Source organism: Phoxinus phoxinus, assembly GCF_949152265.1.
Source record: "Phoxinus phoxinus genome assembly, chromosome: 19".
Lineage (NCBI taxonomy): Eukaryota > Metazoa > Chordata > Actinopteri > Cypriniformes > Leuciscidae > Phoxinus > Phoxinus phoxinus.
The window spans coordinates 8,176,089-8,200,902 of record NC_136894.1 but is presented as its reverse complement, the minus strand read 5'-3'; the positions used below and the strand labels follow the sequence as shown (position 1 = coordinate 8,200,902).

The following is a 24,814-nucleotide window of genomic DNA, read 5'->3' as shown; positions in this document are numbered from 1 at the left end:
CGACAATTTCTTTCCGCTCCTTCTGGGCTGTGTCTGAACTCTGTGTCCTCTAATAGGGCACTATTTGAGGGGAGAGCCATTTGTAGAGGAGTTCAAAATCATAGTGGATGTTATCGCACTCATTGCACTCATTCAATCCCACAATGCACCGCAATAACGAGCATACAACTCATGTACGCTCAACGGCTAGAGAAATACCCATAATGCACTGTGAATCATTCATCCATGTTCTAAACCGCTGATCCAATGTGGGTACAACATAATATCATACAGGTATAAATTCCGATTTAATTGATTATTAAATTGATTAATTAGGGTTTATACATTGTTTCCATGACAGAGCTCAAGATAACTCCTTTCATCTTACTACAGTTTGCTAAGTTTCAAATAGTTCTTAAACAGCAAGTAAAAACTCTGAGTCTGCCAGAAGAGCTGCTGCTTTTGCAGTGTCCGAATTCACTCACTTGTTTTCATTCCCTTCTTCAAGTGAACTATTTTACAGAACTAATGAAGGGAATAGGGAGTGATTTCGAACACAGCCCTGGTTTACACAGATTTTCTACTTTTTCTACTGTTTTTGGATCTGGAGATGCAGTACTATTTCAGAAAATCCGTAACAGCGCCTCCTACCATATAACAGTGAAAACACGGATTGCCAGAAAAACTTGTCAATGGCGAGGAACCAGTGTCATAAATAGTCCCTTTCACACCAGGTTGTTCTAGGAACTTAATTCTAGGAACTAGCCACCAGGGTGGTCCCCCGAGAACTAAATGTTCCCCTAGGGCCATTTTCCTTGTTGCATTCGCACCGCCAGAATAAACTCTGAAGTGACGCAAGCTGCGCTTGTTGTTGTGACATTTATTTTGACGGTGCTGAGAACGCCAGAGCCTGAGTACAAAGTGCTCCCGTTCTCCATCTTCATTAGTTTACGATCTGCTTAACAGTCCTGTCTAATACGTTATTAGATAGAACTGTTAAAGAAAGTAGACGGTATATGAAAAAGTATTAGCGTTTGCCGTATGGTTGATGCCCAATGTCGCTAGCTTAGCAGAAATACATAATCATGTTTCACTTGGTCCCCTCAAAGTTGCATTGGACTTTCCCCTTAGCGTGAAAGGTTGAGAGGTCTATTTATCACTGTTTTCTAGTTAGTTCGTGGAGTAAATATATATAGGCTATAAATTGTGCGTACATGGCTTTTTAAAAAATGGCGGGTGCTGCTGGGTTGGACTCTAGAAGCTAATTCCTAGAGCTAAAACCTTTCCCAGTTCCTGCGGTGTGAAAACGCCAAAAAACGCATACTTCCACCATTACTATGAAAAGTGTCCTCCAGTGTGAAAGCCCCTAATGATGGACAGTTAATTATACAAATTAATTTATCTATAGAATAATCTCGCTCACTCGCTCGCTCGCTCAAATAAATACTTCTCTTTTTATAAATTTGACTCTGAGTGTCTCTTACGCAGTGATGATGTTTAATGAGTTTATTTTTGCCACAACATCACTTAATGGGGATGAGCTAATGGAATACGATCAATGATCACGTCTCATGAATGAGTTCTCTTCTCAGAAAGAGAAACAGCCCATGGGCGAATCCATGCTGAAAATGTGCCGCTGACCCCTGGATGTTGTAAGCATCACACAATGGCAGTCTCTGACCGTTTGACACTAGCCCTGATGGATAGACCCTGTTTGGGAAACCATGGGAACCGTGTTCATTTGTATAGTCTCTCACATGAAGATGGCCTCAGGCCGAGGAGATGGAAGAGGTGTGGGACTCTCCAGGGATAAGCACAAAACCTTTATTTAGCAGCAGCAGAGTCTAACTGTTACTACCACTGATGAATGTTAAACGCAGGCGATGCGCTGCCCTCAGGAGCACTTACCATAGAGTGGGATGGAGTGGGCGGCATTGTTCATAAACTGTTCTTTCAGAAATAGTGAGAGCGCTATATATATATAAAAATGCTGAATTACACAAACACGTGGGTTATGAAACATGCTCTTCAATGAAAAACAAGTATTAGATAATCAAAGTAAAGGAGAGCTTGTTTAACAATGCTTCTAAAACTAAATACCAACATGTATCATGGTGCAACCATGAAATTGTTTGTTATGTTTATATTATAATGATTTCTGAAGGATCAGGTGACACCGAATACTGGAGTAATGATGCTGAAAATTGCACTGTCATCACAGGAATACATAACGTTTTAAAATATAAGCGAAAATAATAAAATATAAAAGAGTTATTTAAAATTGTAACAATATTTTACAATATTACTATTTTTACTGTATTTTGGTCAAATAAACGCAGCCTTGGTGAGCATGACTTCTAAGCGACCCCAAACTTTTGAACAATAATACTAGATTAATTATACTAGATTACATTACATATAATTATTTTATATTAATAAAAAATTACAATTGCCAAAGGTGCCATGGTACCTATAAACAATTAAATAGTACGCACTAGAAACCACAAAGCAACTTAAAAATGTAAATTAAAATGGCAACTATCGGTATGCATTTTCTTACTGGGACTATTCAGAAAAACCATCCCACCCCTAAATCTAAGGCATTATTGATGTCTATCGCACAAACGGTGTGGGATAAGTTACACATGAAAGTTTATTCCTCAGGGTTAAGGGTTTGTTCAAATCCCAACAGAATTAGTAATAGTATCTTAGCATCTGTGATGCATTTGGAAAGTTTCCAGAACAGGCACCCAAAACACAATATCTGAGATTAAGCAATTGTGGAAGTAAAACAAAAGACTTGTTTCCAAATTGGTTTCATGTAAAGTTACAAAAGAAAAGGGAAGTGGAAGAACGCGTTTCCCCTGGCACATAAATAAATGGGAGGATGGATCCACCACCATCATCATGGCTCTATTTGTGTCTGTCGAGGTGGGTCATGTCAAAACTCTCTTATTCTTGTCTGTTGAGATCATAAAACCCTTTTTTCCAAATCAAATCAAAAAATAACTAAAATAATACAGAAAAACACCTGAAAAAGTATGCATCATGCCAGCAGTAGATAAGCACAGCCGTTCTGCTCTCTTGGAATGAGTAAAACATTACAAACAGTTTTTATCATGATTCTTTGATCATCATCTTGAGTATGTGCACAATGAGAGTGAAAGTTGAAGACAAACCCAGTCTAAAATCTGGAGAAAAGATTATATTATTTGGACAGGTTTCAAAATAAACTTGAACAACAGTCTGTACAAATGATTTTAAAGATTGTGTGTGTACTGTGTAGCGTGTCGATGAAAAGGACCGAGCAAACACAATGCTAGAGCTACACACACCTTGCCTCACTATTATAAGAAAATCACAAAACCAGAAACTAGGCTAATCCGGTCTTCTACAAACAGAACATTTTGTGTAAAAACGCATCTAATTCTTCTGCTCTAGCATTAATAAACAAAGTTTTAAAAAATTAGGAACCCCCACTTTTTTTTTTTCCACCAATGAATTCCTATGATTTTCCATGATAATAATAATACATTTTATTTACCGTATAATGCGCTTTTCTAAAACCAAAAGCGCTAACTGAATGATGATGTTTACAACCTTTAAATTTGCTAAGGGTTGAAGTCGATAGGGCAACTGGGTATGTAGCACGACAGCCGTTGCGGCTTGCGGACCTTTCCCGATCCAGTCCCCCTCTCTTTTTCTCTCTTCGCTTCCGGTCTACTCTATACTATATTATCGGGGGAAAAAAGAAAAAACGCCAAAAATCTTCCGTTCCCAAAAATTTCACACGATTGTAACACAATATGGATGTACAACACAATATGGAAGAAAAGATCTCTCGCTGCTTTCGTTTCATGACGTCTTTAAACTTTAAATTAATTCCTTTTCAGTTACATTAACAATTCACTAATTTTCCAGGTTTTTCATAAAAATAATTCCCGAACATTTTTCATGTCTTCCATAGGACAGAGAAATATATAGCCCTGCCCCCAAACTAACTGCATTGATTGATTCAATGTTGCCTCGTAGGGCTGATCAGGAAGCTCAGTCAAACAAGCAGAACAAAGATTTAAATTGATAGTGAACTCAACAATGGTTCATTTAGTCATTTTTTACATTTAGTCATTTTGAAATTTTGACATTTAGTCAATGGTTCACCATTGGTTCATCAATGTACAATCTCTGTATATTAATCTGGGATATGGGAAAGTATTTATATAATTCACACCTGAGAAGGAGGCATCTATTAACAGCTCTAGATTATTCTGCTCGGAGAATGATGAGAATGTCAGCGTAATGTACCAGACGAGCGGTGATTTCAGGACATGGAGAACAGCAGGAGTCACAGACAACATGGAAAATAAACAGCAGCTGGACCAGCTCCATTTCACACAGTATCATTTCACACAGTATCATAACATGAACAACCATCACGCGACGTAAAGATTAATGACATCCGTCAGTTTGCTAATTATGTGGGGGTTCCCAGGCTCTCTGCTGGAGGGGTCTGCAAGTATGCATACTTGACATCTGCAGTCTGATTCATCAGCATACCGATCTAGTATGGATAACAACATTTACTTTCCCCCAAAAAATACTCTGGTTAACTCAGAACTCCTGTTGTCTGACCTGAGCTCACTCTATTGCTCTGACTGAAGGGATAACAGTATAGTGAGACGGGAGAGATTGCATCAAACATCCTCAGATCGCATAATTTCCTGGAAAATTTATAGAAATGCATATTCTTTCTTAAGAAATATGATATTGTAATAGTATTTTTCTATAGGTTTAAGCCATTTGACTTAATGGAGTTGTTTTGTGCATTGCTGTGAACACAAATCATTGAAAGCAAGCACAACTGAATAAGTAGTTCTCTTTCTATGTAAAATAATAATAATAATAATATGCAGTTTGATTCCAGCATGTTTGATGTGCACTTAGTTTTCCGCTAGCTTCCTTGTGCTGGTGAAACAGTGGGGTTGTGTGACGTTGTTCTATGAAGGCGTGATTAAGTGTTAAGGGCATGTTTACAGTGGGGCTACTGGTCTGCCAGTGGAAACGCAGTTTGATTTTGGTTTTGTGGCTCGAGGTCCGAGGCTACTGGCCCCACCCGGAGCGCTCTGGTCCAACAGGGGAAAAGTGGATAGCGATTCTTGCCTTAGCAAGCCCCACTAATAACACACATGCACATCTAGCAGGGATAAGTCTGCAAACCCAACAAGGCCACTATGACAAAGCAAATTACATACTAAACTCAGTGTATGGTTACGAGTCTACCCATTTTAGACCAGCGATTCTAGTTCTTACGCACTGAAAATATAGAGCAACATGTCACCGCAATCCCTGATGGGTTAATTTATCCTGAATTGAGACCTGCAAGAACCTGGAACATTCCGTGATTGATTTGATGCTATTTTTACGCGCCCCACTTCAAGGATCTGGTTCAAATATACGGTCCATTTAAGTACAAGTACAGAAAGTCTTTTCGAGAAACGAGACGTGCTCTGTAATCCCCAGCACTAAACTACATGGCTTTACCCAACAATTTGACAGAAATTTTCCGCTAATATCCCACCACTGGTAGAAATATTATCCAGAGCAATGAAAATAAACTCTCCAAGTTACACAAATAAAGTTTTTCAGGGTCAAAAGCAATGTCTTAACCTGCACTGAGCCATGACAGGCTGGATTTTCTAAAGATTTCAAACCCGAAGAACTATCATTTAGCGGCAGTAAAGATTAAGCTTCCATACTATGCATTATAATATATATACATAATTATCCCAAGCCATGTAATTTGGTCAATAATGTGCTATGGAAACACTGGACGCTGTGGGAGTGCTGGCATAGATTATTGTCTGCTGGGCCTTCTAACCTTCAAAGCATCTTCCCCGTAGCGTGCAGCCGTTCTGTAGAGTCGCCAGGCTGTTCCTGAACCTGAGGTGCCAATGAACGGCTGTGGTCTTAAATGATCCGGTCGGTGCCAGGCGGATGGGGAGGGGAACAAAGAGACACTGTGCTTAACACACACACACACACACACACACACAAAGCCAGCTGTCCCTTGCTCCGCACTAACGCCCAGCTGTATCTGGTCTTTCACCAACCATCCCCCCATCATCACAGACCAAGACCAAACACAGTCCTTTCCACTGTCCATTTTCAGGATCTTCTCCTCAGTCAAACCGCCTTCACTGGGAACGCCCATCGCAATGCCAGCCTTCATTATGTGTGTGTACGAGTGTGTGTGCCCACACGTGCTTTCATCTCTGGGCCTCAGCCCTACTCTACCCATTCATTGGGGTTGCTTTGAGCTGTTATTCTTCATGGTGGTTACATTACTCAGGGCGTCCTTCAATTGATGTACTGTAGATTTATTATAGGCTTGGCTATCTTTTTTTTCCTTTTTGTTTGAGTTTGGGAATATGAAAAACAAGAATGTCCATGATAAAGAAAAGGAAAAATCTATTTTAAAACACATGGGAGGAATTTATATTGTCATTAGCAGTACAAGTGCAGGTTAGGAATCAATAGGCGAGGGACCAAGGGTAAAAAGATAAAGGGATCGCTCTTTGTTTGCTTTTTGTATGTGAGAAGCAGGGTGAGGCCAAGAGCCATGGGAATGGAGTGAGGCCGGTGGGACGAATGTTAGAGCGCCACACACCGGTCTCGAGTTCCACGGAGGAACCCTGGAAGAATAAGAGGAGGTGAGGAGGAGAGGACCAAGCCTGGGACACTAAGTTTTTGCTTTGTTATGTTTATATTCGGCAGTGTGCCGTGAGGTTTTTTATTTAATGATTAAAAGTTATGTTTAATATGCACCGGTTCCTGCCTCCTTCCTTGAGCTTCAACTTTGGGTCGTATGTATACGGGGTGGGTATATATACTAAAATAACAGAAAAACAACAGCAGGTGTATAATCCTGCTCATGGAGCAACACTGTCCTGCATAGTTTAGCTCCAACCCCAATTAAACAGACCTGAACCAGCTAATCAAGGTCTTACTAGGCTTACTAGAAACTTCCTGGCAGGTGTGTTGAGGCAAGTTGGAGCTAAACCCTCCAGGACTGAATCTGGACACCCCTGATCTAAAACAAACAGTGGTTGTTTCATCCTGATCTGACTTAATAACCACTGAAAGAAAGAAAAAAATCTAAATTAATTTTAGGAACTATACGGTTATCCGGACCACACGTGTGTCTTTTAGTCCCGTATAGTTCGTATAGTCATCCCTGATTGGTCTTAACCCCAGTGACGGGTAGGTTTAGGGGCGGGGTTAGGGGTAGGCCATTGTATGATTGGTCTTAACCCCAGTGACGGGTAGGTTTAGGGGCGGGGTTAGGGGAAGGCCATCGTGTGGTCCGGATAACCGTATAGTACCGAATTTTACATGTAGAAACTACAAACATGCTTATTATAGAAAAAGTGTATTCATGTCATTGAATTACATAGATTTTTTTTTTTTAAATGTACCCACATCCAGACAACAAGAGAGCATCATGTTATTGACAATTATCTGTCTAAGATGAACCAGAAAAAATGCAATATGCATCAGCAAATGACCTTCCTCTGACTGCAACTCTTCTCAAAATGCTGAAGATTCTCTTATTACACAATTGTTCATATTAAATCAATTACATCAGCGATATAAAAGTTATTCTCAGGGTTCTGTTCTGGCCATGGAGAGAGTAATAACCCTCTTGAATGTCATTATGATGCGATCAAACATCAAACAGGAAAGAACATAACACTCATCTCTGGAAAAACAATCTACACGTCCGTTAGAGCAGGAAATAGATGAGAGTGCACTGTAGGCGGCACAGGAAGCAGCTCACCTGACTTAAGCTCAGACTTCCTCTCCGCTGAAGACGGATGTGCAGTTTTTGGTGTGTGTGTGTTTTTTTTTTCACTAACATGACTCAACTTCAATCATTCAAAGTCAAACACGGACAAAATGCAACAATAAAAAGCCTCTGGCGACTGTTGAAATAAAACTAAGCCTGTCAGTAGATTCAATCATTATTAAATATCTAATTTAGTATATTAAGACACTGGACAGAGGTAGATTTCTCTCACACATGCCTCACAGAAACAGGCCTGTCAGGGGTCAGACTCTGCGATAATGTCTACAGCAGGTGGTCAGTAGACAGATGCGCCGGCTGCCAGAGTTCATAGCAGCCTGACAGAGAGTAAAACAAATTGATAAACAGAAGAGTGAGAGAGAGAAAAAAGAAAGAAACAACGGAACAGTAGTGAAGAAAACCACCTGCAGAACATTCCAAGCAGAACAGTAGCACAGGTCAACAATGTTTTAAGAGGAGACATTCCAGCACCTCAAAAAAAAAAAGGGGAAAAAAAAGTCCATCTTCACAGTCTGTCTCTCTCAGCAGCCATTTGTCTCTTAAAGCCCTGCAGAGGGGAGCGTATGGCCAAATTCAGCAAATGTGCATGCATATCTTCTTTCCAAGCCTCAGATTTTAATCAGTATGGCTGTAAATTCAGAGGCGCAAACCACTAAACTTCAAGCTCCAGTGCATTTAGACAACAGTATGTTATCCCTAAGCTGAAATTCTAGACATCCACAATCTAAATAAATAACTATTCTATGCGCGCAAAAGAGATAGTTCACCCAAAAATCCTCAAGTTGTTCTAAACCTGTATGAATGTCTTTCTTCTGCTCAATACCAAAGAAGATATATTAAAAAATATGGGTAACCAAACAGTTGATGGACCCCATTGACTTCCATAGTATTTTTTTTATTTTGTTTCCCATGGACGTGAATGAGTGGAGTCCATCAACCTTTTGGTTACCGACATTCATCAAAATATCTTCTTTTGTGTTCAGCAGAAGAAATAAATTCATACAGGTCTTGAATAACTGGTGAGTAAATGATGACAGAGTTTTCATTTTTAGGTGAACTATCCCTTTAAAGGGAGTGGTCTAGCACTGCTGCCCGCTTCATCCTCACATACGGGTAGCACTAGATAGACACCCACCATCAGGTTCACAGATGCATGCAGGTTAACCAACAAATGCTGGAGCCTTTCACACTGAGGAGGACAGAGAGACACACACACACACACAACACACACACACACACTCACACTCTATGATGAATAAAAATTTAGATGATTTCAGGTAAAAGTTAATTTGTTTTTGTTATAATTCTTGGAGTACAAGATGCATAGTTATTGATGATCCATTGAATTACTAGAATAAAAGCACTCGTGACAAGGTCAACTTCTGTCAACCAATGAAGCGTAAGCATTTAACAGTTTTATGCTATTAGTATAACAATAAAAAAATAATAGTAGTAGTATTAGTAGTACTAGTTTCATAATTTTAAATGAAATGAAAAAGAAAATGTAAAAAAGAAAAAAAAAAATCGGTGGGCATTTGATCCCGAAATTAACTGACAAGACAACAATATTATAAAATACATTTAAATACAATTGGTGGGCAATGGGTGATCAATGATCCTGTGATTAACTAAATAAAATAAAATAAGCAATGATGCGGATTAATAATAATAATTTTTAATAAATAAAAAAAATGGGTCGGCAATTAAATTAAGTTTGCTGGGCAATGGGTGTTGACAAGTGATGCTCTGATTAACTGCCATTCAACAGATGAATAAAACTAAGAGTGTGTAATTATTCTTCAATAAATAGCAGAACAAAGTTTGTTTTATTGAATTACATCATATTAATACATTTTAAACTATCACCACAAAATCATCCCCAAAGCAATTGAAAATCCAGAAAGTGCCCCAACAAAGGTTCTAGTATATCTGTAAAACACACTAGCTATGTAAATTTGACTGCGTTTAAACTGTAGTGTACACTCTTCAATTCAATTTCTGCAGTGCATGCTCAAACTCTAAAGAGCAGCTTCATTTGTGTACACACAGAGACACCCGCTGTTTACTGCTGCACATTCACAAGCACACAGTAAAAGGGTCTCATCATCTCCGGGAAGCACTTCAACAGAGAATAAAAATCCTTGCTAACACATTACAGCATCCTAGATCTTTATCCACAAAGCTTAAAGTCAAAGCCAGACAGCCATGACAAATTCAGTCTATGTCCACCCTGCTCAAATTGCAACCAAATGCAGCCTGATACTGTCACAAAAGACACAGACTGTTCTTGGCGAAACGCGAATCTTTATGATGAATCAGCCGTCTTTAAATGAAACCTTGTGAAGGATAAAAGAGTAACGTACAGTCTCATATAGCGCATGTCTGACACACCCAACACAAACATCTCTACTGGGGCTTGATGTAATTAGTCGTAATGACACTCATCAACAGGAAGAAAGGCAAAATGGGGGTGCAGTGTTTTCCTCTTTATGCAAACAAACATTCTGGGAATGGCATGTGCTGCTGTTAGACTTCACTAAACCTGAAAGGGAACAAGAGACAGAGAGAAAGACAAAGAAACCAAGCTTTCATGACAATAGTGCAATGCTTAAGCATCCCATCCAGACTTTCACTTCCTCTCCCTCTTATCCATATGTCCAACATTTACATGTCTGGCAGACAGATTTATCCAAATTGATTTATACTGCATAGAAAGGAAGCAATGCATGCGTTCCATAGATAGAGGGTCAATGTATTATTGTTTTCATGTTGGTTTCAAACACATTTAGAAAAACTTTTATAATATTTTCATGACATTTCAATGTAATGGCCCACCCCTGTCAACCAATTTTTTATATATATTATATTATGTTATGTTATTTGTCAAAACCTAAACCTGTAGTAAATTAAATTTACATTTTTTCAACATGTTTAGTTGTCTGTTCAGAATAATGGGTGAATCATGATCTCTGTTTGAAAAAAATAAAAATAAAATCGTGATTCTCACTTTTTTTTATGTGGTGTAACCAAGTAAAAAGTTATAATAACCTTATCTTTACTACTTGAATATATGAGTGTACAATTCTTAGTTATCTTTTAAAGTTTAAACATATTTTTCAAGGTAAAGATTATTTTTTACCCATTCTATTATTAACCAACTATTAACACTTTCCCCGCCATTGGCGGATATTTCTGTCATTTGTGAGAAAACTCTTCCCCGCTTTCCGTATTGTCTCTATTATACAGTAGGAGGCGCTATGACACATCTTCTGGAGGAGCACTTAATCACCTGATCAAAACACATGCGAAAAAAATGCAGGAACAAGCAATCTTATGTGTAATAATATGCATGTAAAATGAAGCAAACATCGACATTAAACAGCATATAAATCAAAACTGCCTAATGTTACCGATTGAAGCGACCCAGGACGAGCTGTAGGACTGTAAAGCTTTTGGGGGTGTTGATGAACTTGATCAACTCCTTTTATGTTTTGAACAAAATTCTGAATCCAATCTCAATGTAGATTTTTACAAAAATGCTATTCTCAGCTTTTTGCTCAAAATGTATTTATTTATTTATTAAAGGTGCATTAAAGGAGAACTCTGGTGCAAAATGAACCTTTGGTCTAATTACACATTGTTACCTAGTCAACCGTTATCTGAGATTTGTTTTCATGATTATCGAATGTAAATGGTTTTATCTCTAAAAACAGTTTAGCCTATAACGCTAGTATAACGCTAGTATAACGCTAGTATATGGGGCATTGAGTAATGACAAATAAAAATCGCTTGTTAATACCACTAACAAGGCTCAAAATAGCCCCACACTAACACGGTAGCATTATGAGGGTCCCTACCTTCAAACCGAAGCATTGAGAACTTTAGGAAAGAGTTCATTATCATTACGTTTTTGGGGAGTTGCACCACATTTTCACATAAAATTCTCATGAATAAAAAAAGTTAAAAATACAGTGTCTACTCTACAGCTGTTTCCCTATTTATTTATTTTTTTATGGCACCCAAAAATATCTAAATTATTTTTAATTCAGACATTAAAAACATGTTGATCATAGAATAAATGTATTAAAGTCATTGTATGGCATGTATGAATGATACTTTTAATGTATTCTTAAATAAACTAATAGATCATGACACACACAAAAAAAGTTATCATCAACCCATTCCCACAATGTCAGTTACTCGCAAATAATTGACTTTAAAATCATGAATTTGCACTTGCCTATTTGATCCCAGAATCCCCATGAGCTGACATGAAGCAAAACTCCATAGATGATGCTTCAGGTCTGTATGTGTTTACAAACACAGCAAATCCAACAGCTCACGCAGCAACACGACAAGTCTTAACCCAGGATGAAGTCCTGGCAAAGTAGATCAAGATGTGGGCCATAAGTGCTCAACTTTAAAGCCGCATGATCCACGTGGAGAGGATCAAAGCTGGATTTGAGTTTATCCCTACACATCAACACTGTTAATATTGTCATCCCAATCTTGCTCTTTTAATGGGGTAAGTCTTGGCTAAGTGACGATAACACCATGATACAGTTTGAAATGCTCGCCAGAGGGATAGAGAGTGAGCCGCCACATGGGACGGCTTTCCAAGAGAGAAAGTTTTTACCGCAAGTGCACAGCTGGAGCGCACAGCTGGAGCGATCACGAGCGTGCAGCTGCGATGACCTGAGGCTCACAAAGACTATCTCAGAGACAACGGACTGTGCCAAATCAGTACCAGCCGGGCCAGTTCAACCAAATGTTAGTACGTACAAGCGGCGCCACGGGATCGCTGGCTTCTCAAGAGCACAGGTGCGAGGAGAAGCTTCAAAATGTGTTGCTGCTGGCACAGTCCAGAGATGACGCCGGCCCAACCCAGTCACAGAGGGCGTCCAGACAAGAGACTGGACTAGATCCATAGAAGAACGTGGTCTAAACGAAGCTTTCTAATGACCTGGTTTTTACTCACATCCACTGGTTTTATCCAAAGCAAGGAGAAGCAGAAGAGTTGCAACCCAAAAAGCTGACAGCATCACAGATTATCTTTACACTTCCACCGACACGTATTATGCGACTTTAACACCTTCATTTAAACCTGTCTGCTTCTTTAATTAATGTAATGCCAGAAGCAATAATTAAATGCGCTGCTTGCTTCATTATCTACTAAAGCAGGAAATTGATCTAGGCAGGCAATGCTGGGGGCAAACGGGGTGAAGATGATATCTGCTGCCATAGGGAACAATAGCAACAGGCAGCTGGTGTTAGCAGGAGGGACAGTCTCATTCCAGAAAGGATTTTATTAGACAAAAATGTGTATACTGTACATATGGAAGAGCAACAACAAAAAATCCAGAAAGAGAAATACTCAATAAGAGAATTTTAAATCTACTACTGTTCATAAGTATTCCCCCGGTTTCACAGAGAAGGTTTAAGCCTAGTCCCAGACTTAAATGCATGTTTGAGCTGTTTTGTCACACTTTTTCTAAGGCAATTTTATAAAAAATATACTTAAATGTCCTAATTTAACCAAGGCATAAACCTGGCTTAATCTAAGCCCTGTCTGTGAAACCAGACCTTAGAGTCCATAAATGGACTAATTTATTTTTTTTATTTTTTTTAAAGAAATTAGCCTAATACGTTTATTCAGCAAGGACGCATTAAACTGACAATAAAAGTGACAGTAAATATACTTAGAATTGTACAAGAATTTTCTATTCATGAAAGAATACTGAAAAAACATATTACAATATAAAACCGCTTTTAAGTTGTAATAATTTCACAATATTGCAGTTTTTTTACTGTATTTTTCTAAACAAGTTTTTAACTAATTCCTATTAGAATCCTTTACAGCTAAATACAATAGATCAGGGGCCTATACTGGTGCATATACTGATATTTAACTTTTTTTTTTTTTTTTTTTTTTTTTTTCACAAACAATTTAGCCTTTTTTTCCCTGCTTTTTTTTAAAAAACATATAATACTGATATTTTACTTTAAAGGATTTATAAACGTCCGTATGCACAAAACATATTGCCAATTCATCTCTCTTTTAAATATCAGTTCATTTTAAAGTCAAGTGCAATGTCTAAAAGCACTTTATGATACATGATCTTTATGATACAGAAGTACCGCACTCAACATCAATGGACAAGGAAATCTAAGCGCGCTCTCAGTAAAAAGACATATTATTATTATCAACCTCTGATGCAATTGGCTTTTACAAATTTGCATTGGGTACGTACAATAGTTTCTATATTACCACACTGGAGATGCACTCGGCTGGAAGAAGAGATGTTTGCCACCGAAATAAGACAGAGCCAAAACTTCTCGCTTATTTTGGTGGAAAGGAAGATAAGAGAAGACAGAGATGAGCACATTAGACAAGGAACAGTTAAGAATCCCCCTCCCTCCCCCCCTCACAGTGTGAGAGAATCACTTGCAGTCAAGAACTCATCATAAATTGGCAAGGTTGCACTCAGAGGTGAGAGACTGAGAAACTGCAGAAAGTAATTTATATATACATGCCGCACATGTGCAGAATTTCAATAAGCCGCTCTCACGGTGACTCCGTAAACTTCTGACTCTCTTAGAAAACTCATCTGATCTTAGTTACTGCCTCTATCGCACACAGAGACAATGATGAACCCCTCCTGACTCCAAACCCAGAACTGAGAACAATGAAAAGTAGAAAAGCATTTCATACGTGACTTAAGATGCTTTCCCTCATGAGTTTGTCGCAGACGTTTTAAACGGGATACGTTCTTGAACGCATTTGCACACATTCATCAAACTGCTGAGGCCTAGCAGTACAAGCTCTGACACATTGCACCATGGTGCTCATTTGGGCTCTGTGGGTTTGAGTCTGGCTCGCAACACTTCTCCTTTCACGCTCTACTCACTGAAAATGCTGTCCTATTTCTCACTTAAAAACAATGGTTCAATAGCATTGAAGAGGTTTCCTAAAAAACATTTTAATAACCTAATTATCTAAAGAACATTTTTCCACTGTAAAGAACATTTTGTGCAATGGAAAGGTTCCAGAGGTTATTTTAAGAGTGTATAACAAAAAATGACATCTACAGTGGCACCCAACAGACAGAATCATGTCTACAACCAAAAAGATGCATTTGACTTTAATGTTGTGATGCGACTCAATTATTCCTGACCCAGAAAACACGCTACATGCCACATAACATACACTGAACATGCTTACGTTTGAAGACCAAGAGCGCATGCATGTGATCTAAAAGGACCAATGGGGCAAGACGCTGAGCTCACACTTCCCTCAAGACACAAAAGTGACTCAACGACATGAGGATAAAGACTGTCACTGCAACGAAACACGTTCTCATCTGGACTCCACAAGACCCGCATGCAACAGAAATACCCTCAACTACAAAGTCAAGGAAATATATGCATGAACAGGATGAAGACTTTGAGCTTCTGATAGTTTTTCAAATGAAAAGCAAGGAACTATTTACTTCCCAGGGGGCATGGAAGTCTCTACTTACAGATCTCATTTCTTCCTCAATTTTGACATGCTTCCAAAGCTCTTCAGAATAAACCACAATATATAAATTAAATATATCAGTGTGTAAAGAGTTGTTGGTAGATTAAAAGTCTCACTTACTGCAACAATGATAAAAATCTACAGAAGTGAATCTCTATGGTAGATGAGCACCATCCTGAAATCATTAACATAATTAAGATTCTGTGTACTACTTTAATTTGAAGAAGATACATACGGGAATATTATATGAATGTTTGAAACAAGCAAATGTGGGCATAACTACATTTTGAAGTTACTGCATTATTTACCTTGGTAATGCTGACTAAAGCACAAAATATCAAAAATGCATAAAAAGAAATATGAAATATATTAATAAAATGCTTCATATTTTAATCTCTGTTTTGTTCATGTTTGTGTATTGCTGTCGGCCAGTATTTTGGATTGATATGGTTTCTTTGTCATCTTAGTAATACAAAGACCACACAACTTCCTCTCATACATTTACATTTTAAACGTTCAAAAATGTAAAAACCTGTCATCGTTTACTCAGGTTAGCGGAACACAAAAGGAGATGTTAGGCAAAAGACAAACTGTCAAGCTTCAGTCACCATTCACTTGCATTGCATCTTTTTTGCCTACAATGTAAGTAAACGGTGACTGAGACTGTCCCTGTCTCACATCTATTTTTGTGTGCAACTGAAGAAAGAATGTCATATGGGTTTTAACGACATGAGGGCGAGTAATATGCATTATAATAACGCCAGAGTACAATATGACAGAATTGGGTGAACTGTCCCTTTAACTGGACATTTATTTCACTCACAGTCGCGTGCAAATACAAAGCCAAGCAAAGTATCATTCCAAAGTCCATGAGGAGCTTCCATTAAATAAATAAAATAAGTTTCAAAGAACATTAAAGCTTTTGCTTGTCTATATTGCTGGTCTTCCCTAAAGAGACAATAGAGAAGTCGTTGTCATTGTGCAGAACTCTAAATGCACCTTGTCGACATTTAACTGTATCAATCGTAAAAATACAACCACTGATGTTTGAACCACTCTTTTGACCCCATGTCCATGTTTAAATGCGTGTGTGGAATAAAGCACGCATGAAGTAAAGCACAGTCAGTCATGCACTGAGCTCTGTCAAACTCTCCACCCGCTGCGATCTGTCTGTTCGCGCTCAATAGAGGGGCAATTCTCGAATCACGAATGTCTCACAACTGCACACTACAGCGCTTAAACTTCAACCGGCAAGAATGAAACAGCACGAAGTGGCCTGTCTTCACACCGATAACAGAGGAATGGGCAATGCGTAATAAAACGTACAAACCTGAAGCGCTGAGGCGACTTTTCTCCTCCTTCCAGGGATTGATGTTTGGGAGTTTGTTGCAGTCGAGCGCTCCCTCCCTTTCTCTAGCGCACTAGAATGATAGTGCTGATGTTGTTTCACTTCCTCTTTCCTCCTCCTCCCGGCTGCTGATTGGCTCCGCTGTTTCAGTCATCCACCAATCACAACACAGTGAGTCCTGATCATTCAATAGACCGATAAAAGCGCATCAGTGTACTTTTTCAATCTAGTCTAGTGGATATAGGCTATTGATTGTGATGTCTGCTTTTGCTTCTTTATATAAAATAGTTTTCGGCAATGCTTTAAGTGCATAGTATAGTTAGAGACATAGAGACTTCCATAAAAAGCTACAAATGTCCTTATTTTAAAAGCTTGAATTAATGCCAGCAAGTCTATCTAAGAAAATAGGATTAAAACAGAACATCATTGCCTGGCCATTAGTCTTCAGGACATAGTTGGCATTTTGTAAATATCTGTCCATCAGATGTCTGTCCTCACGATGTCCACACACACAGGCGATAGATTATCTGTCTCACACAAGGTGATGTATTAACCGTCCCATGCTGACATCATTTGCCTACTCCATTTTGGAGATTAGAGAGATGATGTAATTCTTTAAAAGCCTTTAAGAATGTCTAGAATTCTGTTAAGAAACGCACATGATGTAAAAGATTATGTAAACCAAAATCCAGTCCACATGCAATACCTCTGCGTCCATGACAGCAGAGGTGATGTTACCTTTAGATTTTCTTTCAATAAAAAACATTATGCAAATACACATCATGGGTCAGTCTCTGCAACAGCTCTTCTCTGAATGCTGTGACATTCTTTGCTTATTATTATTTGGACTATATGTGAAATGAACAACTCTAGTTCTTTAGGAAACTGCTGAAAACCAAACCCATACTCTTCATCACACAAACTGCACTGATGATTATAACAAATCCTATGATCTATGATTCTGATTCAATATACTTTAAAAGTATATTTGTCTCACATTTGCATAATAAATAAATGTAATTGTTGTAAATGACAATGTAATGTTTTGTAATTTATGTTATTGTAAATACACCGGTATTGTTTATTTTATATAATTGCAAATAATGTTGTGTCTATAAATATATAGGGCTGTCAAATCAATGAATTGCATCTAACAGAAAAGGTTGTGTTTGTATAGCAACCTGCTGTTGTTACCTCCATTCCTTTGAAAGCGCTGATAAAACTGGTTCAAAGTTAGTGAAAATATTAGACAGCGCAGGATTAATTGATGAACGGGAATGTGAAGGTACAATTGCACTTCTGATCTTCTCAATTTTCAAGTAAAAAATAATAAAAACTCTTCACAAGTCTCTTGAGTAAGGAAGTTGTGTACTGTGTATATATATATATATATATATATATATATATATATATATATATATATGTGTGTGTGTGTGTGTGTAATCGATATGTGATTATATAATATCATTTATTTTATTTAATAAAATACATATTTTTGTAGGCTAAATTGTTGTGCTGGAATTTCCTGTCACAAATGCACTTTAAATAACACTTGTCTAGAGTAAACCAAAATGTATAATATATTTAAACAGTGGGGAACTCATTTGTGACATTCACAGCTTAATAAAAGGGAACATGTCACACACACACGTTATGTGTCTAATGGCTCTGGCCAGATGAGAACAAAGGGAGATACAATGAAAAGAAGAACTAAAAAGAAAACATGAAATCAAGCTTTTATCACCAGTACAAACTCATTCTGAAGATGAATGGAAGTTGAAAATCAAATAAAGCCCTAATAGTCAGTCATAGACTATTGATTTGTCAAAGTTGATTTGATGATTTAAATGTTATTAATATTTAAGAATAATTAATTACTGTTTTCATGTTTTTTAAAAGCACGTTTAAATAGCCTCAAAATTGAATCGGCATTATGAAGAGCTCCTTTGATGATATGATGCACTATTTATCTTGATACAAAATGGCACATGCACTCCAACGACAACCGCAGGACTCCGGATTTCAGCGACGAGTGACGAGATCAAAGGAAAAACATCTTTTCCCCTCTCAGTGATCCTCTCTGGTGATGTGAATGATGCGCAAACCATTGTCACCCATTCAAGAGGTGCTAATTGGCTGCGCTTACGTACCACAGCCAGATGCAGAAGCCCCGAACACTGATGGAAACAGAGGATGTGAATTCACACTTGTAATTTGAGTTGCAAGATCCTATAAATCTCTTTAGGACATATCAGATTACCATAAAAAGAAGCTGTAAATGCTGAATAGTCATTGATTTATTTGCATGACATTTGTGGAAGTCACAGCTCAAGACAGCAGATGGCATGTATCATAAGCTCTCGTCAGTTATTTTCACAATGACGCATTCTCAAAATGTAAATTAACATACATTCAGAAACTCTGTTCACCTCAGACTTCAGTCCAATAAGCCCAGGGAACAAACAGTCTGATAAGGAAATCTGATAAAGATGCACATATCCTAAGCATTCCATACGACAGAGGGGATTAATGCACCCATGCATTATTAAGCAGATGCGAAGATGGCCTGGGGAACTGACGGGAAGCCTCCTGTGTATACTTGATAGGGCTGACACACTATTGCAGAGCTTCTATGATGAGCACTGAGACACCCAGACCACTGGCCCCTGTTTCAGTCTGAGTCTGAGTCATCGCTGGCCTTGGCCGTGTGCTTCTTCTTTTTCTTCTTGTGTTTCTTCTTTTCTTTCTTCCTCTTCTCCTTTTTCTTCTTCTTCTTCTTCCGGTTGTGATCAGAGGAGGCAGAGGAAGTTGAGGTGGAGTCCGAGTCGGAGGTGGTGTCTTGAAGCAGCTGTTTCAACTGCTGGATCCTACAGTGAGGAGAAAAAAGACACCACAATTATTTTATATGCACAATTTTGTAATACGCAGACAAAAAAAGCTAATCAAACTATAGATAATGGAACTCATGAAAACATTTAACATGAAAAAAAGACACGCATCTCCTTTTAAAAAAGTCCTATTCCAGATTAAAATTAAACTTAGTTTACAAATAATAATATTTATTATAATAATTTAATATTACTTTTATATTATTTATATTATTTTAATATATATATATATATATATATACAACACACTTATAATAATAATATTTATTTAATGTGTGTGTATTCATAAATATATATTAAATATAAAAAAAATATTAGAAATATTTGTGTATATAATCTTATATATACACACAAATAATATTTCTAACATATTTATAATAGTATTATTTAATATATATTTATACACACATACACGCGTATGTGTGTGTGTGTGTGTGTGTGTATATATATAAATATAAAAAATATAAATAAAATATAAATATTTAAAAACATTATAAATAATATGTAATATATATACATATATATATATATATACATAAACATGTGAATAACTGCATATAATATATATATATTGTGTGTAAATCAATGAAATATTATTATAAACATAGCATATTATTATAAATATATAGTATATTATTTACATTTATAATATTCAATAAATATTTATATACATATTTCACACACATAAATACACACAAATAATATTTATATTTAATATTATAAAATATAAATAACGTTTAGTGTTATATTTATAATATTTAAGAACCTACAAAAATGTATAGAAAACATTCATTTTACACTTATTTATATATGTGCAATTCCTTTTGGTGGCGCTAGAAGCACAGAAACACTTCACCTTTGAGCAATTAGATTTATTTAGAAGATTTGAAGAACTCTATCTTTAACTAAATGCAATTGCTATTGATTTGGGCAACAAAAGAGGAAGCAGAAAACACCAGCACCTTCTGACAGCCCGTGCCACACTGACCTGAAACCATTAACAATTCATCAGATCACCGCTGTTCAGAGGCTTCACATCCTCTAACTGACAGAACCGCACAACCCCGTTTTAGCTTTGCTTTCATTCACTACATGCTGTGAAGACTGCATCAATGTTAAAGCGGCTGATTTCTGACTTTCAACTTTTTTTAACAAGCTACTCCTTGTTTTCTAACATCCTGCTGAAAAATTCAAATTGCCAGTCCCATGGGAATGTTTAGTAACAGTTCCGTGGCATAAATGTGGAGCTCAGCAATGCACGAACAAAATAATCTGTCAAAAAACGGCCCACGACGGGTTTACATCCCACATAACGGTTTGTAATTACTCCCATGTAGCAGGAGCTCTTGTCACCACATAGCAGAAGATAATCACAGTGGAGTAAAGAGTTACGTAATCGTCTGCAACAGGGTTCTTTTGTTAAACTGACACAATTCATCAACACTGGCCTCTCAGAGACCTCAACACACCAAATCACTTATTAAAAAGCAGATCCAGCAGAGACTGAACATTATTAACAGCTCCTCATCTCATAGACACAGACTACCGTTCAAAAGTTCCAGGTTAGTATTTTCTTTTTAGTAATTGATCAAAATTGACATTTATTTATTATGTTACAAAATATTTCTAGTTCAAATAAAAGCTATTCTTTAGAACTTTACATTTAGAGAATGTATCCGTTTTCACAAAAAATAATGTTTCTTGAGCCAAATCAGAATATTAGAATGATTTCTGCAGGATCATGTGACTGAAGACTAGAGTAACGATGCTGAAAATTCAGCGTTGCATCACAGGAATAAATTACATTTTAAAATATATTAAAATAGATAATGGTTATTTTAAATTGTAATAATATTTCACAATCCTTATAGCTTTTGAAAGTTATTTAAATGCAACATGGACTGACAAACATTTTATTTGAGTTTCCAAAACATATGATGACACAGTCTCAATATTTATCAAACTTGACGTACCTGGTCTCTTTTTCATTTCGTTTGTTTTCTCGAATGATATCGTACATTGGATCCTCGTGTGCCTGTGAAAGAATCACAGACATTTTATGAACATTTATAAACAGTTCAGCTTCACCATGTAAAAAAATATAGAAATTGCAATGGAAGTAAAATATTTTAGCTTCAGTTATAGTTAATTTTTTATGTTGTGCAGTCAATATGGCAGTCATTGTGGACTTATACTTACACCTAGTGGTGTGGATGCAACATCACACAAAAATAAAAGCATCTGACAATAATAAGTGGAATACAGAGATCATTCGGCTGGCCATGTGACTTCAACATGTTGGACCCCATGAGGCGACTCGCTCAATGTAAATAAAATCAACTTTTATTAGGCCAATTCATTTATAATTTATTCATTTCATTTATTTAAAGTACTATTTATTTATAAGGAAAATAATACTGAGTGTACCTTTCAGAGCTTTGCAAAGCTTTGTTGGAATAAAAACTACATTGGATTTTTTTAAAATAGTAACCAGAGCATGTGCATAAGTGCAGTAAATACGTGTTTTAAAGGCAGAGACACTAAAAAAAACAATGTTTTAATTCCAATTGACAGAGAAAGGATCGAAAACCTAAACAATGACATAAGTGAACTGTGCAATTGACCAAACCTCAAAATCACATGATGGCATAATCTGTGCAACTGACCAAATTACATATTCATAAATGCAAGTTTACTAATAAAAAAACTCAAATTCTTGTTTAGTTTTTTACTGAAATAAGGCAGTACATACATAGACAGACTCTTTGAATAAGAAAGTATTTATTTGATATCTTTATACCCCCTGCTGTACTTAAATTCAGATTTTTATATTATTACCTCCCTGGCACCTTTATTTTTTATTTATTTGTGTTTTTCTCATTTTTCTTGTTCTTTTTTTCTGTTTTATTTTTGTATGTATACTTGTATAATGTTTAATATTTGCATTTGAATGAAAGCGCATGTATAATGTTAATGTTTATTCAATAAAATAAAAGGTATCAAAACCACATGGCAAGAGAGATAAAAAAAAAGAAGTTTGGTTATATATCAATACTTTGTATAATCAGGAATCTGCTAGTTCATGGCTCAATCTCTAAAAATGTTCAAAGCCTGTATATGTAAGGCCAAAGTTTTTAATCAGGCTTTAAGTCAAGGTTACTGCACAACACATGATTTTAAATAAATCCCTAAACTGCAGCAGTGTAAAAAGTAGGCCATGTGTGTCACTTACTACTCTGAACTGCTCCAGTTTCTGGTTCCCTTTGATGAAGAACGGACATTCTTTGTCTCCTGTTCTGTGGCCGTACTGCTTACATCTCCAGCCTACACACAGTTTGTTTTCTCAATGACCTTCATTCGCACAGTAAAATCTAAAACATCATTTGTCGCTAAAAGTTACAGGCATACATTTTCTATTAAAAAATCACTATAATAAACAGCACAAACTCAGGTTATGTAATAATTATATACTGTACAAAAACCTTTCTATACATGACCAGTCAAAAGACTATGGAAGCTTGTTTCCACCACGTAATAATAAAATAATAAAGGCTTATCTCACAATTCTGACAGGTGAAAAGTATGAATTGTGAGTTATAAACTCGAAATTGCGAGATATAAACATAATTGTGACTATCTCACAACAGAGTTTTGCAGGGATGACGCCAAAATCCGGAAGATTCATTCGCCACTGGTTCCCTTGAGATTTTCCTATGGGGTTTTATAACGTTTTTTTTATTTATGAGTAAAATAAAGCCTGTGGTAAACATAACATGATGATGTTTATTACTCGTGATTTCAAGAAAAAAGTCAGAATTGTGAGAATTTTGTGAATTTGATGTTTTCATCTCATAGTTATTTTTTCTCCCAAATCTGAATCAGTTTCACAATTCTGATTTTATAAAAAAAGTCTGAATCGCAAGCTATTAACTTGGAATTGCAAGACAAAAAGTCTGAATTGCAAGACGAAGAAAAAAAAAGTCAGAATTACCTTTTGTTATTTTTTATTATGTGGCAGAAAGAAGCTTCCATAAAAGAAACACCTACTCGTTTCAATTCAGAAGTTCAATTGAGATCACAAAAAAATTCTTTATTTTAAGAGTGAAAAGTCTGCTTACACTGCATGACCTTCACCTCTTTTCCCAGAGGCATCCACAGTCCTTTGGTGGGAGCGTGAGCCAAGAAGCTCCTGGCGTCCTCATTACCAGGGTCATCAGGAATACAGTCCTCTGGTTTGTAATCATCTTCCTGCAAAAGCAGTTCTGTGTGTATTGCAAAATGCTCACTCAAAAACTTATTTCTAATGCCTTTACATGATCTCTGATGACACTGATGGCAACTAGAGGTAACACTTTATTTTACAGTGTCCTTGTTTATATACTACAGGTGCTTGCTTACTGTACTAATAACAGTATATTATGCATAATTGTATCCAACTAATCCTAAAACAGACACTATTTCAAACCCTAACTATATAGTACATATGATATGAGTACATATTGTTAATTCATGTTACTGAGTGCTTCATTGTATACACTGTAACAATGGCACCCTAAAATAAAGTGTAACCTAACTTGCTCATGATACATTCGCAGCATTTAATGGTAACACTTCAAGCCATGACCAAACCTTGATGAACCCAGGAGGAGGATTTTCATAGCTGAAAGGAAAAATAAAAAAGAAAGTAGTAACATGTAACGTTATAAAAGACAAAAGTGCAACATAATGCTAACTTACAGCACAGCAGTTAAGATAATAAAAACTCTAAGATATACAAAAGAATCAACAATACCAAACGGATGTTATGCAAATACTCACAAAGTCTCCACATGCTTGAGTTTCTGCACCTCTTGAATCAGTTTTCTGGTTTGGTTCTTAAATTTGTCATCATCTTGTTTTGACTCCTTGTGTTTCTTTCGTTCATGTCTGTCCTCGTGATGCTCTCGGCTTCGTTTGCGATTTGACATTGTACATTCGTTTAAGATAATTTCTGGTATATCTATAATCACATCTTATGTTCGGAAAGTTAATACTTCATTGTAATAATGATTGTAAACTAAAGGCACATATGAGCGTCTGTTTGACCACTTCCGGGTGAAAGTGCTTTTTCAAAATAAAAGGCCCCTAAAACGTGCGTTGAGATTTTAAAAAAACTACAGTGAGCCAAAGAAAAAACTTCTAAAAACCAATTATATAATTTTATTTAAGAACCTTAT

The 24,814-nt window shown here is 36.7% G+C and overlaps 2 protein-coding genes across 8 annotated transcripts in view; both read right to left on the bottom strand.

Annotated features, from left to right (window-relative positions):
- The window catches only part of elmo1 (engulfment and cell motility 1 (ced-12 homolog, C. elegans)), an 80,535-nt gene extending 63,709 nt beyond the window's left edge, over nucleotides 1–16,826 (bottom strand). For 3 of the 7 annotated variants that reach the window (XM_079590362.1, XM_079590367.1, XM_079590372.1), the window contains exon 1: nucleotides 16,693–16,799. The gene's annotated coding sequence lies outside the window, so the exon portion shown is untranslated. Of the gene's footprint in view, nucleotides 1–12,083; nucleotides 12,238–16,692 lie in introns of those variants that run through there. The other 4 variants (XM_079590369.1, XM_079590368.1, XM_079590371.1 and 1 more) reach the window with 4 other exon arrangements.
- Nucleotides 16,827–18,994: 2,168 nt separating this feature from the next.
- Nucleotides 18,995–24,723, bottom strand: rp9 (RP9 pre-mRNA splicing factor). Its single transcript, XM_079590860.1, has 6 exons — nucleotides 24,417–24,723; nucleotides 24,228–24,258; nucleotides 23,717–23,846; nucleotides 22,831–22,922; nucleotides 21,572–21,633; nucleotides 18,995–19,577 (listed from the first exon to the last, which is right to left on the bottom strand). Exons 1-6 carry the CDS (start codon nucleotides 24,563–24,565, stop codon nucleotides 19,382–19,384), a joined length of 660 nt encoding a protein of 219 aa, XP_079446986.1. The 5' UTR covers nucleotides 24,566–24,723; the 3' UTR covers nucleotides 18,995–19,381.
- Nucleotides 24,724–24,814: the final 91 nt, after the last annotated feature.

Excerpts from the sequence above, each read along its gene's own strand:
- rp9 (XM_079590860.1), bottom strand. The coding sequence starts at position 24,565 with ATGTCAAATCGCAAACGAAGCCGAGAGCATCACGAGGACAGACATGAA. Across the intron at positions 23,847-24,227 it reads CTCCTCCTGGGTTCATCAAG|GAAGATGATTACAAACCAGA; the intron begins GTTTGGTCATGG and ends CTGCTTTTGCAG. Across the intron at positions 19,578-21,571 it reads CGAAATGAAAAAGAGACCAG|GATCCAGCAGTTGAAACAGC; the intron begins GTACGTCAAGTT and ends TCCTCACTGTAG.